Source organism: Gadus morhua, chromosome 5, assembly GCF_902167405.1.
Source record: "Gadus morhua chromosome 5, gadMor3.0, whole genome shotgun sequence".
Lineage (NCBI taxonomy): Eukaryota > Metazoa > Chordata > Actinopteri > Gadiformes > Gadidae > Gadus > Gadus morhua.
In genome coordinates this window covers 22,124,705-22,139,659 of record NC_044052.1, presented here as the reverse complement: position 1 = coordinate 22,139,659, position 14,955 = coordinate 22,124,705, and the positions used below count along the sequence as shown (strand labels likewise).

Here is a 14,955-nt window from a genome sequence, read left to right as displayed (position 1 = left end):
ACAATTGTTGCGTGCGTGTCCCCTTTATACTGCTCCTGTTTTTTTATTAAATAAAAAATCTCAATCAGTTGTCTGCACGCTTTTCCTCCACCAATGTCGTCGGCCGTCTGCTCAGAGAGGTTGGAGCGAGGACTGTGAGCGTTACCGGGAGTAAAATGTTGCTTATACGCGTGTAACGCGTGTACGCGTCTCATACGCGCGTAAACCAATGGTTCCCTATGGAAAAATTGCCGATTTTATACGCGTGATACGCGGGTAACGCTTTTGGTGTGGCCGTACCTTAAGACTCACAACAGATTTGACAAAAGGGAAAATTATAAAACACTATGGTGCACGTGTGTGTGTGTGTGTGTGTGTGTGTGTGTGTGTGTGTGTGTGTGTGTGTGTGTGTGTGTGTGTGTGTGTGTGTGTGTGTGTGTGTGTGTGTGTGTGTGTGTGTGTGTGTGCATGTTTACCTGCCTGCCTGCGTGTGTGTGAGTATAAAGTACAAGATCAAACATAAAGAAACTTTGTACAGAAGGTGTAGTTAACACCTTCTGTTCCTTCTTCTGCAAATCTTGGTGTGAGGAGGAAGGAAGTCTTTCAGTCCTTTTTTGTTTCTGTTCAGCTCACTGCATGGACTGGAACCACAGATTAGAAATCAGACCACCTTCCTCCCCTACGGTAACTTTTAACTTTTACTTATATTGTTAACCAATCTAATTCATAGAGTTTTGCTTGGGTGTATTTTTTAACATGCAGGTATGTTTAAATCTCTCCCCAGAACAAGAGAGTAAGAGAGGGGAGGACCCACCATGACTTTAAGATCAGCAGCCAGAGGATTTCTAGCTTTCCTTCTCTCAGTTCAAGGTGGGTTCATTTACAGTGTGACCATTTTAACTGTTTCAATAACATGATATCCAAGCAACTGGAACCATGAGAGGTTGAAACCAAAGCAAGGTTAGAATAATGGTAAATGGAACATTAAACATCACCGTCTAGAAAGCTGTCTTTGGTTAAACAGACCACAAGAATAGAGAGTGGTCCACTTTGTATCGTTCAGTCATTGTAAGGGTTAGGGTTAGGGTTAGGGTTAGGGTTACCCTAACCCTAAATACCACTTCGCTGCTGGTTGTTTGGAGTGAAAGTGCTTGTTTTATGAGAACAATACTCATTTGAGATTGATGGTTGCTAGACAATCCTGAACTATTTATTACATCGAAGTGTTCATAAAAAAAAGTCGAAATCTACTGCTTCCCTCCCATTTAGTCTATTATTGATGATTAAAACATGGAATATGCTGCAATGGAAGAATTCTGATTCAGTGATTTGATAGAAACTGCATTCCATCTCCTCACCTCTCCCCTATCTCCTGCTCTCCTCTCCTTGTCCTCTCTCTTCTCCTTGTCTTCTCTCCTTTCCTTGTCTGCTCTCCTCTCCTTGTCTTCTCTCCTTTCCTTGTCTGCTCTCCTCTATTTTTTCTCCTCTCCTCCTCCTTTTCTTTACTCTTCTATTTTCCTTGTTTCCACTCTTCTTCCCGACTTTCTCCTCGCCACTATTCCCACGTTCTCTCCTTGGCTCCTCTCCTCACCTCCTCTACTCTAAATTCCTTATCTCCACATCTAAATAATTTTAAAGCTTGTGGTCACATTGCTCCAACAGAAGCACATAGACCATAGAGCCGAGGCCCTTAGAGACTAATCACAGCCTGGTAGCCTACACCACCTAATTCATTAACTGTTACAGTGTTATTCAGTTAATGTAATGTAGACAGTTCTGCATTTCAGCGGGGGGGTCGTGTTGAACTTGATTCCCCCCTGGCTACGTCTCTAGTGTCACTTGGTGTTCTGGAACGTTCCTCTCACAGCTCAGTGGTCAGCATGTATCTGTAGTGTTCATCTCCACCCACCAGCCTCCATCTCTTTATGTATCTTCTGATCTGTTCATCAGGTGAACCTCTGTGTCTTGTTAATTCTCAATGAGATGTGTTTGTTTCTTCACAGCGCTCCGGGGTAACGGTGACTGGAGAGTTACTTACTCATCTAGTAATGTCTGCGCTCTAAGAGGAGCGATGGTTGACATCCGCTGCACTTATGAATACCCTGACAACGTACAGTACCGCCCTACAACAGTCAGAACACTAAGGTTTACTGAAGGGGACAACTATCAGGCTGTTGATTTGAAACACGATGCAGGCTATACAGGTCGTGTTGAATACAGATGTGCAGAGGTCGGCTGTACCGGCTCCAGATGCCATGGGACATGTGCCCTGAGAATCAGAGACCTGAGACGGAGTGACTCTGCTGTCTACAAGTTTAGGTTCACAACAAACCAACCAGGTGTTGAACATACTGGTGAACCTGGAGTGAAGTTATCTGTTACAGGTAAACTTGGATTAGCAATGAGTGTAGTGTGTGTGTGTGTGTGTGTGTGTGTGTGTGTGTGTGTGTGTGTGTGTGTGTGTGTGTGTGTGTGTGTGTGTGTGCGTGCGTGCGTGCGTGCGTGCGTGCGTGCGTGCGTGCGTGCGTGTGTGTGTCTTTGTGTGTGTGAGAGAGTGTGTGTGTTTATTCGTTCTAGAAGGTTTGTGTTACACGTTATTTTAATTATTTTGAATAATTGTATGTATTTGTTCTCACACCCAGATCTCCAGGTGAAGGTGTCCTTTCCTTACCCTACCATTCCTACCTGGACAAATCTGGAGTGTCACAGTAGGTGTGGTCTAGCTGAGGATCCTCGCTACATCTGGTTCAGGAATGGACAGCATGTAGGACAGGGAGTGAACAACAGGGTCGTAACTCAGTTTGGAGACAGCTATTCATGTGCTGTTGAAGGATACGCTCTCCGCTCTCCTTCAGTGTGTAAGTCCACTCCACAGTACGCTGACATGATAACAGATGTAATGGACCCTTTAGGGTACAGAACTACATGTTACTATATGAACCAGTGCAGAGTCTGTTCTGAACGGGCCTGTTCTGAACGGGCCTGTTCTGAACGGGCCGATCACTTGGCCTCCTGTACTGCTGCTTGCAGCTTTCTCGAGCATCGCTCCTTTAAAATTCTTCACACTCGACGCGGCACTTCCTGTGTTCACAGTAATACGCCCGCCACAGAAGAAGATCAAAGGACACACAGAAATACTAATTACTTCTAATTATTGTTAGACTAATATAATGGTTGTGTATCCAGCATGAATACACACACACGCACACGTACACGTACACGTACGCATGCATGCATGCATACATGCATACATACATACATACATACATACATACATACATACATACATACATACATACATTCCTCGCTTCATCGTAGATGGACTCAAACTGCCGGTATTAATGATTAATGAATATAATTAATGAAATGTAACTGTTAACAGATGCTCCAAAGACCCCCTCAGTGACCGTGAGACCCTCTGGTGAACTAGAGGAGGGCAGCTCAGTGACTCTGAGCTGCAGCAGTGATGCTAACCCGGCAGCTAACTACACCTGGTTCAAGGTTAATACAGATCGTTCCTACATAGAGATGAAGCAGGGACCACAGGTCATCTTTAGAAGCATCCTGTCTAAAGACTCTGGACAATACTGCTGTATAGCTCAGACTGAGCTAAGGACATCTAAGTTGATCTATATATCCGTGAAATGTGAGTAAAACATATATTTAACATATTACAGATGTTAGAAAATAAATATGTGAATCTTGTCCACATTGGTCATCAGTAAATTCATTGTGCAATAAACCCACAAATATTCGATATTCTTAAATGTTAAGTGTGAGTTGAAAATCGGTCTAATATGTAAAAATCTTTGGTATATCTTGTCTTTAAAATGTAGAGCTGGAATTCATGTATTGCTGTATGCCTGTAAAACCATGTTCCTCATTAAAAAGTTTAGTAGGCTATTTAATAAATAATCAACATTTTAATGAGTAACATTTATACTAATAAATACTATTTATTAGTATAAACAGTATTCTGTAACATTCTGGCATTGCAGTTGCTGCTAAACACGGTTTCATAACTTCAGGAAGAATATTGATCCTTTGTGTTTATAACAGACGCTCCGAAGACCCCCTCAGTGACCCTGAGTCCCTCTGGTGAAATAAAAGAGGGCGGTTCAGTGACTCTGCGCTGCAGCACTGATGCCAACCTAGCAGCTAAGTACACCTGGTTCAAGGACAACCAATCTCTGCCCTGGGGACCAAGTCAACCTTATACCTTCCCCTCAGTCCGCCCTGAAGACAGAGGAAGGTACAGCTGTCACGCAGAGAACAAATATGGACAACTGAGCTCTAACTCGATATTTGTGGATGTCCAGTGTGAGTTGAAAACATGCCTAATATGTAAACAACTTTTCTATATCTGGTCTTTCAAAAGACAGAGCTGTTATTCATGCATTACTGCTTGCCTGTAACACCTATGACTTACTTATTATACTGCTGGTGCAGTTGCTGCTAAACACAGATCCATAACTTAAGGATGGATATTGTTATTTTATGTTCAGATGCTCCAAAGAACCTCTCAGTGACCGTGAGTCCCTCTGGTGAACTAGAGGAGGGCAGCTCAGTGACTCTGAGCTGCAGCAGTGATGCTAACCCAGCAGCTAACTACACCTGGTTCAAGGTGTTCTCAGTGGTGGGATCAGGACAGACCTACACCATCACTCATATCACTTTGGAGCACGCAGGAAACTATAGCTGCCAAGCTCATAATGCAATCGGACTTCATAATTCCACCTTTTTGTTAATTAAAGGTAATTGTTTATTCAAAAGACGCACAGAGCTTCCACACAGTCAAAGGAACACAGTTAAACAACGGCCTTCTTATGTAGCAGTTTGTAATCTGTGTTTGAAATCCTTTTCCTATGTGCCAGTGACATCCTCATCATCACAGACGATGGCAGCTTTAACAACCATCGGCGTATTACTGGCCATTATTCTCCTCCTCGTCATCTCTCTTGTTCTCTTCTTAAGAAGAAAGAGGGCCTCCAGAAAAGCATGTGGACAGGGAGGAAGGCCAGATACCGTGCTGGAGGTGAGACACAGGAAGCCATTTATTACTAACCCATCCTCTACTAAGACACACGGTGGAAGTACCCCGAGACCACAACACAAGGCTAGGAGAGACTATGCATCATGTCTGTTTTTTCATAAAGAACAGTCTGAAGCTCCACCCTCGACATGGACATTTCTGAACTGGAGATAAATTAGATTATGTTTACATTTTATGCATTAAAACAATGCCCTTTTTAGTGGGAATGTGCTATAGACCTCCCAAACAGAATAAGAATAGAAGTGGGAAGAATCTGATTGCTGCTGTCATACTGATTAGACCAGAGATTGTACCTTATTGGGCGATCCTAATGCTTTTACAAGACGAGGGTCTATCTTACCTGGCGATTCTTATACAAATGTGGAAAGTCCAACAAGTTCCTCAACAAGTAGTTTCCGTCGTGAAGTTCAATTAGTTGGTTTATCAACAAAAGGAAGAGCCAATGCTGTTGATTTAGTATAATTTCTATTCAAAACAAAGTTATGCCAAAGCTGAAGATAAAGATGTTGGTCTGTGGGGGAGAGAGAGGATGAGAACAGGATGAAGGAGACTATATATTTTTGATCAGCTCCTCAAGTGTAGTGTAGGGATAGAGACTGGTGTCTGGCAGGGAGAAGGTCTCATCGACTAACAGTGGGGTCAGAGACAGGGCACTGGCAGGGACGAACAGCATGAGGTAAAACCATATCTAACCATTTAAAAATGAATACAATCCTCAACAAGCCTCCATTTGAGACTTTAAGTCTCACCAATCCAATGAATACATTCCTCAACAATGTTCATCTGGGAATAGAAACTTCATTATCAGTCTTGGATTTACATAGTCATGTTTGCTTAAAGGGGGAGATCTAGGGTTAGACCTAGGGTGAGATCCAGGGTGAGATCTAGGGTGAGATCTAGGGTAAGATCTAGGGTGAGATCTAGGGTGAGATCTAGGGTAAGATCTAGGGTGAGATCTAGAGGACAAACTGGGATGTGGTGAGACTTCTGCCAGTGAGCAGAATGGGAAGATTGGTGAATTGAAGTAATTATGTGTAATTTTGTTTCTTAAAATAAAATTAAGATGTTGTTCAAAGATAAAATGGTTTTAAGAGCTTGCAGTAAGTGAGTGAGGCCTACAGCAGCCTGCATGGTGGGACCACTAGTCACTACCAAGGCTCTCTGGATCAACCAGACACACATGACCTTCAGGACTGCATCCAGGGAGTGTAAACTGTTTTCTAAATGTGCTCTGATGTCCTCAATCTCCCTCAGCCACTTCCTGGTCCCGTGTACGAGAACGTCTCAGCTCTGACCAATCGCTCGGCTCCTGCAGCACAGAGAGAACCAATAGAAGAGCAAGATGACCTTCACTATGCCAGCATCCACACCTCTCGCTCAAAGAACCAGGAAGTGCTTCGCTGTCGGGCTGGCTCTCGTGTCCAATCGGACCAGGCAGACGCAGTCTTTTACTCTGTGGTCAACATTAAAACACCCAACGCCGTCCCTGGGTATGATTCTCTTGGTATTTCTAAAGAGGAAAATAGACTCTACGTTTTGTGACTTTATCAACCCAATGGATCTGCTTCACATGGTCACTGAATTTCTGTCTTCTTTTCAGAGAAACTGACCAGACAGAGGTGGAATACACTTCAGCGTTGTACAGCACTGTCAAAAAACACCCCAGAGTTTGAAACAGTTGTGGCAGCAGGATTTAAATAGTGGGACTAGGTAGAGAGTCGCATCCATTTAGTTAAACAGGACAATACGCTGGCTGCATATGGCGCTTAATTACCTGGAGTGATACATGATCTGATGACTGTTGAATTGATTTGACTTATTTACTTGATTGTGTATGTTCCTCTTGTGATGGCCCCAGCGAGGCCACATCTTATCCAGGGCCTCTTTCTCTGGTGGATGTATCTCTGCTTCATCGCTACCACCTGCTGGTTACCAGCATGTACTGCAATTGTGAGGGGATGGCTTAACGGTACCATCTGCTGGTAACCTGAATGTACTCGACCTGCTGTGAGGGGAGCAGTGGCGTCACTAGGCAGTTTCATTCGGGGCTTTTTTTTCTATTATTTAATTAGCCCCGAATCTTATTTTTCTGAAGAAAAATTATACCAACTTTTTCTTTTGTCTTTTATTTTTTAGCTTGCTTACACTAGAAACAAACATGGGGATTCCAGGGGCATATCAAAATACAGTATCTAGGTGCTTCTAGATACTCCTTCTGGCAAGAGAATCAACGGTTTAAAAACATAACCGGACTGTTTACCACCTCAAGTGCAGTGGTGGGTAGTAACGCGTTACAAGTAACGCAAATGAGTAAAAAAGTACTTTTTTCGGCTAACGAGTACTTTTCACGTTCCTTTTTTTAAGTCTGTAATTTTGCTCTTACTCGATTAAATATTTGATTTAGAATTCTACTCTTTACTCAATGACATTTTCCATTGTGCCTTCATTAAAATGAATATTTTGATAAACATATTATCTTCGTTGACTGTAATACCAGCGTACACGTTAGCGACGTGCCCTCCCTAGATTGCAATAACATGACACACAAAATGTCGTGTAACAGAAACAACAACCAGAGCTATTCATAAGCTATAATTGTATCGTTGCACTTTGGAAATCGCGCATTTAAAGCTTGGCCACCGGGGTGCGCTGCAGCACCTGTCGCACCCCTATTACCCATGGACCTATAGCTATTTCCAGCGCTGCTACTATTGCAGTGATGGACGCTAGTGGTGGATTTAATGATTAGTTTCCGTGACCCAGTTTGCGTGATTCAGTTCGCCACGAGGAGTCGTTCGCGAATCGTTCGTTCGTTCAGTCGAGTTTCCGGTAGCCCTAACTCCACTGAGTCTGACTGACTCAGCTGAGAACCGTGCAATGGGGTCCATTCCATGATGCGATTTTAGGGCCATATGAAATCCGTTTTATTTTTTTCCAAATTCCGTTTTGTTTTTTTCCAAATTCCGTTTTTTCCGTTTTAATTTTCATTAATTCCGTTTTTACACTTAAAATCATCAGAACGAGTGTCAAATAAGTGCGAACGAATACAATTTAATCAGATAGAACTGTTTTTAGTGCTTCAAATAAAAACATGACATAAATATTAAAGTGCTTATAAACTATTTTTTTATAAACTCAAAGTGTTGTTTGAAGGGGCGTGCCCTGGCTACGGCGTTCATTGTTTTTCATATGGATTTTGGACTTCAAGTGGTCATCGCACGTATCTTTGCGTTTCCAATCGATAGTATGTTGACATATTCTACAAAACACCTGAGTGATAGAAGTGTTTTGGATATTGTTCGGCTCTGAATTTGGGGTTAGAACCGAATTACGGGCGCTTCAACTTCTTCTTCGGCTTCTTGTTAGGAGCGGGACCTATTGTTTGCGTGGTGGACCGGGGATTTTTTTTTAACATTGTTGTGCGAGTGACTGCTAAACATTCAGTGACGTTAATGTCACCTGTGTTGTTTCCCTTTTCCCTCGAAACTGAATTTCACCAAAATAATGGCGAATTCCGCTGCATTCCGCTGCATATTGTAAATGTGACGTCTGATGTGCCTTGTCCCTGTTGCATGTTATATGTGCTGAAAAACAGGAACCTGCTGGAAATCAGTTATTTTACTAAGACAGGCCCGTTTTAAATTGTAACTTTGTTACTTTTAATACTTTCCTGCTTAATAAAATAAAAAAAAAAATAAAAAATAAAAAAAAAAAATTATCAGTTGATTCCGTTTTTATTGTCCAATTCCGTGATTCCGTCCGCGTTTTCGTTATCGCGGATTTCATAGGGCCCTACGATTTATCGCTACAGGAAACCAGGCTGAACGTACGAACCAGGCTGAACAACATACGATTTCGTGAACGACTCAGCCTAGTTTCCGGTAACGGTGAATCGCATCATGGAATGCACGCCATTGCACGGTTCTCAGCTGAGTCAGTCAGACTCAGTGGAGTTAGTGCGACCGGAAACTTGTTTGTTCGATCAGTCGAGTTTCCGGTGAATCGAATGGTGAACGAGACGACCGAACGAACGAGAGAGACGAACCGGTTCGCTTCGTTCGTCCTAAAGACTTGTTCATTCGAACCGGTTCGCGGACGAACGAGCCAACACTAATGGACGCTGATGGAGCAGCTCCCACTCCCATGGTCAACCCCTGGGCACATCTGGCCACACTGTTCCTTCCCATGGGAAGGAGGGGAGAAAACATCATTATGAAATGCACCCTAAGCTTACCACAATATCAGCCTTCAAGAACTCTGCATCTAACCTCTGCGAACATGTTGAGGTAAGTTGCATTGTTTTCAGTGGTTCTCCTCGTTCTACCTAGCGAGCTAGTCCTACCTGCATTCATCCTAGAACAAGGCTAGAAGTAAGTTGTAGCTATCATGTTCCGGTCGTACAACAAACTTGTTGGAGAGCTACGGTAATTCTACCCTAGCGAACAACACTATCCACTAGGCTATCTATCAAGTTAAACCAGTCGATGCTGGCGGGATTGTTTCAAGGTTATTTAAAAATTAGGCGCCAAATTATCAATATGCTGGAATAATGTAATTTAATATTTACCAACAGGCCGAATTATATTGCACATACCATGGGTACATGTCTTCAAGTGAAACGAAATTGTGCAATGAAATACTTCATAGGATTTGTTTTATTTTATAAACTTGAGCAGCATGAGTTTAAGTTAGCCCAATGTATAACACGTCTGTTAGCTTATGCCGCGTTTCCACTGCAGGGTGCGGAACGGATCGGATCGCAAAGGTGCGGTAGGGAGGGGGCGGTAAAGCCCAGCTCAGTTCCGAGGTCGCGTTTCCACCGCCGACAGTACCCTTGGTGGTAGGCCGGATGTCGATCGCCGCGGCAGCTACGTAAACATCGTAAACAACGTCTTCCTCCCCAAGAATGCAGACGAACGTCTCCTCCTCCTTGTTCGCCCAAGCAAGCTTTTTACGCGACATGTTAATTGTAAAGAATAATACCTCGAGGCTACTGTTTGTTTGTTTTTATCCCCGCGTCACCCGGAAGTGACGATTCTGTCGACCAATCAACGGAGGGGGGGTGTAGCTAGAATTTCACGGGACCCTTTCAGGCGTCTGGTCTCGTTTTGGGTACCGCAACGGAGGAGTCCCGAGAATGGGGCTGGAACGGGTACGGCAAAGTCCGGGTCACGCCCACTTTTGGCGGTGGAAACGCGACCCGACCCGCACCTTTGCGATCCAATCCGTTCCGCACCCTGCAGTGGAAACGCGCCATTCCACCGCCAAAAGTGGGCGTGACCCGGACTTTGCCGTACCCGTTCCAGCCCCATTCTCGGGACTCCTCCGTTGCGGTACCCAAAACGAGACCAGACGCCTGAAAGGGTCCCGTGAAATTCTAGCTACACCCCCCCTCCGTTGATTGGTCGACAGAATCGTCACTTCCGGGTGACGCGGGGATAAAAACAAACAAACAGTAGCCTCGAGGTATTATTCTTTACAATTAACATGTCGCGTAAAAAGCTTGCTTGGGCGAACAAGGAGGAGGAGACGTTCGTCTGCATTCTTGGGGAGGAAGACGTTGTTTACGATGTTTACGTAGCTGCCGCGGCGATCGGCATCCGGCCTACCACCAAGGGTACTGTCGGCGGTGGAAACGCGACCTCGGAACTGAACTGGGCTTTACCGCCCCCTCCCTACCGCACCTTTTGGCGCGTTTCCACTGCAGGGTGCGGAACGGATCGGATCGCAAAGGTGCGGGTCGGGTCGCGTTTCCACCGCCAAAAGTGGGCGTGACCCGGACTTTGCCGTACCCGTTCCGGCCCCATTCTCGGGACTCCTCCGTTGCGGTACCCAAAACAAGACCAGACGCCTGAAAGGGTCCCGTGAAATTCTGGCTACACCCCCCCTCCGTTGATTGGTCAACAGAATCGTCACTTCCGGGTGACGCGGGGATAAAAACAAACAAACAGTAGCCTCGAGGTATTATTCTTTACAATTAACATGTTGCATAAAAAGCTTGCTTGGGCGAACAAGGAGGTGGAGACGTTCGTCTGCATTCTTGGGGAGGAAGACGTTGTTTACGATGTTTACGTAGCTGCCGCGGCGATCGACATCCGGCCTACCACCAAGGGTACTGTCGGCGGTGGAAACGCGACCTCGGAACTGAGCTGGGCTATACCGCCCCCTCCCTACCGCACCTTTGCGATCCGATCCGTTCCGCACCCTGCAGTGGAAACGCGGCATTAGCGATCCGATCCGTTCCGCACCCTGCAGTGGAAACGCGGCAGAAATGCGACCCGACCCGCACCTTTGCGATCCGATCCGTTCCGCACCCTGCAGTGGAAACGCGCCATAATCCTATAGCGCTGTCTGATATAACTAAAGCAGATGTCCTGTATCACATCAAGCTATTCTCTGCAGTTGATCAGATCCTCCGTAAATATTATTTATTTTTATTTTATTTTTATTTGTGTGGTTGTGCTGTCTTGTTCTGTGTGCTCATGACACTGTAAAGCGACCTTGAGTATAAGAAAGATATATTATTATTAAATCAAAATGTATTCTAGTCTTGTCGGGTTATCTCAGCTTTAAGTGTGCTTGTAACAGGGTTTAATGAAATTATTAATATATAATAATTAGTGGTGGGCCGTTATCGGCGTTAACGCGAAACTTTTATCGCGCGATAAAAAAAATATTGCCGTTAATCTATTTTCAAACACTTCCTTGTTCGGACCCATCACGTGACTGAACTAACCAATCAGAAGCTACAATTTAGACTGAGGTAAACGTGAGGGAATCAGAGAGGCAGATTCACAGAATATCCTGACTGTGTTAAATATGTAAGTAATAATTGTGTAACATAAATATGTAAATGATTAACTGACTAAACATTGTAAGTACATTTCTAGCAAATTAACTCCAATATAAATTATATTAATTTATTCTACAACTTTAAAATATTTAACTTCTAAACCTTACATTATTATGGATTATTACACGGCTCTTCTCAATGCTGTAGACTGCTCCATTCACTTGCATGGGCCTTCCCAACGTTCAGCTGTCAATTATTTTTGTTTATGCTCCATTCACTTGCATGGGCACTTCACAACTTCCGGCGGTGAATTATATTTGATAAATCACCATTGCCCAGCATAATTGACCGCTGTCAAATTAAACAAACAGATTTTTTGCCGTTTGCCATTTTAATCTAGATTAATTTCGGAATTAATCTAGATTAAAAAAATATATCTATGCCCACCACTAATAATAATGGATATCCTGGATGCCAAATATGTGTGCATACAACCAAATACATTATGTGTCCTAATGGTCGTTTTTTTGCTTGTGCTTTAATTACAGAGGAAGTTTGATTTTTGTTTGATTGGGCGTTTTTTGGTCTATAGTTGGGCTGGAAATTGTCAACAGAACAGCTCAGCTAAATATTTTATCTCAAATATATTCGAACTTGATCACATTAGCTATTTCTTTAACTCTTCACTTTGTTACCAACCATTTTTATCTTTCTAAATGGTGTGCCTGTTAACATCGTTTACTCCATTTAGACCCTGTTCAAATCCCTTCACTTAATTTAAGCCATTTAACATTTCTTTACGTCTTAAACTATTCGGCTTTACTAAAACATATTTTCAACCTCACTTTGCACTACAGCACTCGCCACATTTCCTGTATGAAATGCATTTTCTAGTTCCTATTTCCAATTGCTCCCATGGGAGTCCCAATTGTGTGTGATTCCTACTTTTAGAAACCCCCTGAGCCACCAAATAAGAAGCCTTCAGTGCCGTCTCTGAAGTTGAGGCCAGACTCACCATTTGTGTTTTCTGGCGGGCGTATTCCTCGCTCTTTCGACTGAAAAATGATTCTTTCCTTATATTCCAGGTGCATTGTAATGAGTCGCTTTAGCTTGTCTGGCTTCATGGCCTCGTTTGCTAGCACCTTGAGACACATCACACATTCTGTTCTCCCGTCCCAGTTTTCAATGAAACCAAACTTTATATAACTGTCGTCATATTTCCTAAATTTAGCTGATTTAGGCTCAGCATCAGCGGTCAGACTCAAATATTTATCCACGTTCGCAAGCTATCTAGCTGCCTCGTAGATCCTAACTAAGCTAAGCGTGCCCTGACTGAAGTGTGACTTAATGTTTCACAATCATAGAGTTGCTATTGGCCCAAAGTTAATGTAGGTGGGAACAATGGCCACTATGCTTTTCTTATTGGCACAAATTATTTATTAAAGGTTGGATAGGTGATTTGCTTTTTTGGCCATTTTTGCAAAATTACTTGAAATCCATATCATAACCCGCTTACAGCCACTGAGTTAGAAGTACTGACATGAAAATTAAACAAGTCAATCATCTGTGGAACGGGCAGGGCTCGAAAAACTCCAGCCAATCATTTCCATTGCCACCGAGTTGCATTGGACAGTAAGTACGTCAATCAAACGGTCGTACTGCACTCCCCCTCCCCCGCGCCCCGCGCGCGACCCCTTCGTGCAGTACTCGTGACCCAGAGCTCGTGACCCAGAGCAAGCTCCTGTTTGTTGTTATCCTGCGGTAGGTACTGGAACTAGTTAATCCACATTTGGACCTAGCAGTAGAAGACAATTTCCATGGCAGACAAGACGCCACCATCCCCACCACCACCACCACCACCAGCAAAGAGAAGGAAAACTCTTTTTCAGAGAGTAATTGATAATAAAAACGCTGAAAGAGCGAAACTGAAATCAAGAATAATCCTAGGCGCTGCTTTCGAACGTTGGCGGCAACTGAAGGACGAGAAGGGTCTAAAAACCGATGCTTGTGTGGCGGTTGACCTAGTTTCAAAGTTTATACCGTTTATACTCGGTAATACCGGTGTGGAGACGAGTGTATTACTCGGTGTGAAAATGTCCACACCGCGGCAACCCTAGTGAAAACCAGGACTTCCAATACAATTATATGAAACAAACATACATTTTCTAAAAATAGTAATGATTTATGTGACCGTTTAATGTTTATAACATCTGGTCCAACCATAGCAGCGAGAACGTATTCTCAGCAGGGGGTGCTGGGAAAAAAAAAACTCAGCCTGCACTAGACTCGCAACTCGTTACATTGATAAAAAAAAGATGTATAGCAGCGCAGCTCAATTACACCAGTGCATGCATGCGCGCACAGTTGAAAATCGATCGTTCACATCCAGCTGCTCACAGAACAATTAGCGCACCACCGCTACCCTCACACTTTTTCATATAACCTTTTTTCAGCACTAGGTCATATGAGCATTAAATAAATGCTGCGTCTCAAAATGCCTTGGACAGCAGCGAGGATGACTCGCTTTGCCACGGGCCGAAACAGTTCGGAGCGACCACAGCCAGAGCGAACACAGCGGGGCAGAGGAGTGTCAGGAATAGTCTTTGGTGTACACATCAGTACGGCCTATTTGCACTACTGTTTAGTGGCAATGCAGTGTTTTATTCGATGCCTTTTTATTTTCGTATATTATTTCAATGAATACAATTTATTTATTCATAAAAAACGGATCTGGTCTTCAAATCTTTTTTCCAAATATAGGTCGTCTTACAATGGGGTTTGTGTTTATATTCGGACCAATACGGTACAGCGGGCGCTCACATGACGTTAAGCATTTCCTGGTGCATAATGTGACGCTTCAGAACCTAAAATCCCGTTTCTCCCCGTTGACACGACAACACATAACCGGCGTTTTCAGAAATCTCCACTTTGGCCGGAGTTTTTAGAAACGATCGTTTTCTGTGATAAGACAGGGCCTCGCACAGGGGGTGTTGCAGCACCCCCAGCACTCCTACTTCCCGCGGTACTGGGTGCAATTTACAGCTGAATGTAGTGCCCTGTTGTTAAACGAAAACCTACGCTAGCCTGGCTCGCTCTCGCGCATCTCTGTTCGCGCTCGTGCATGATTGCG

At 43.8% G+C, this 14,955-nt stretch overlaps 1 protein-coding gene across 2 annotated transcripts; it reads left to right on the top strand.

Moving 5' to 3' along the window:
- Positions 1-536: 536 nt before the first annotated feature.
- On the top strand, positions 537-7,504 carry LOC115544391 (B-cell receptor CD22-like). Of its 2 annotated transcripts, XM_030357307.1 has the most exons (10): positions 537-663; positions 764-849; positions 1,983-2,363; positions 2,622-2,837; positions 3,362-3,625; positions 4,039-4,299; positions 4,485-4,733; positions 4,854-5,014; positions 6,287-6,522; positions 6,633-7,504. In XM_030357307.1, exons 2-10 carry the CDS (start codon positions 795-797, stop codon positions 6,703-6,705), a joined length of 1,896 nt encoding a protein of 631 aa, XP_030213167.1. In that variant the 5' UTR covers positions 537-663; positions 764-794; the 3' UTR covers positions 6,706-7,504. The 2 variants fall into 2 exon arrangements, with proteins under 2 accessions (XP_030213167.1, XP_030213168.1); XM_030357308.1 differs by lacking the exon at positions 1,983-2,363.
- The last annotated feature ends 7,451 nt before the right edge of the window (positions 7,505-14,955 follow it).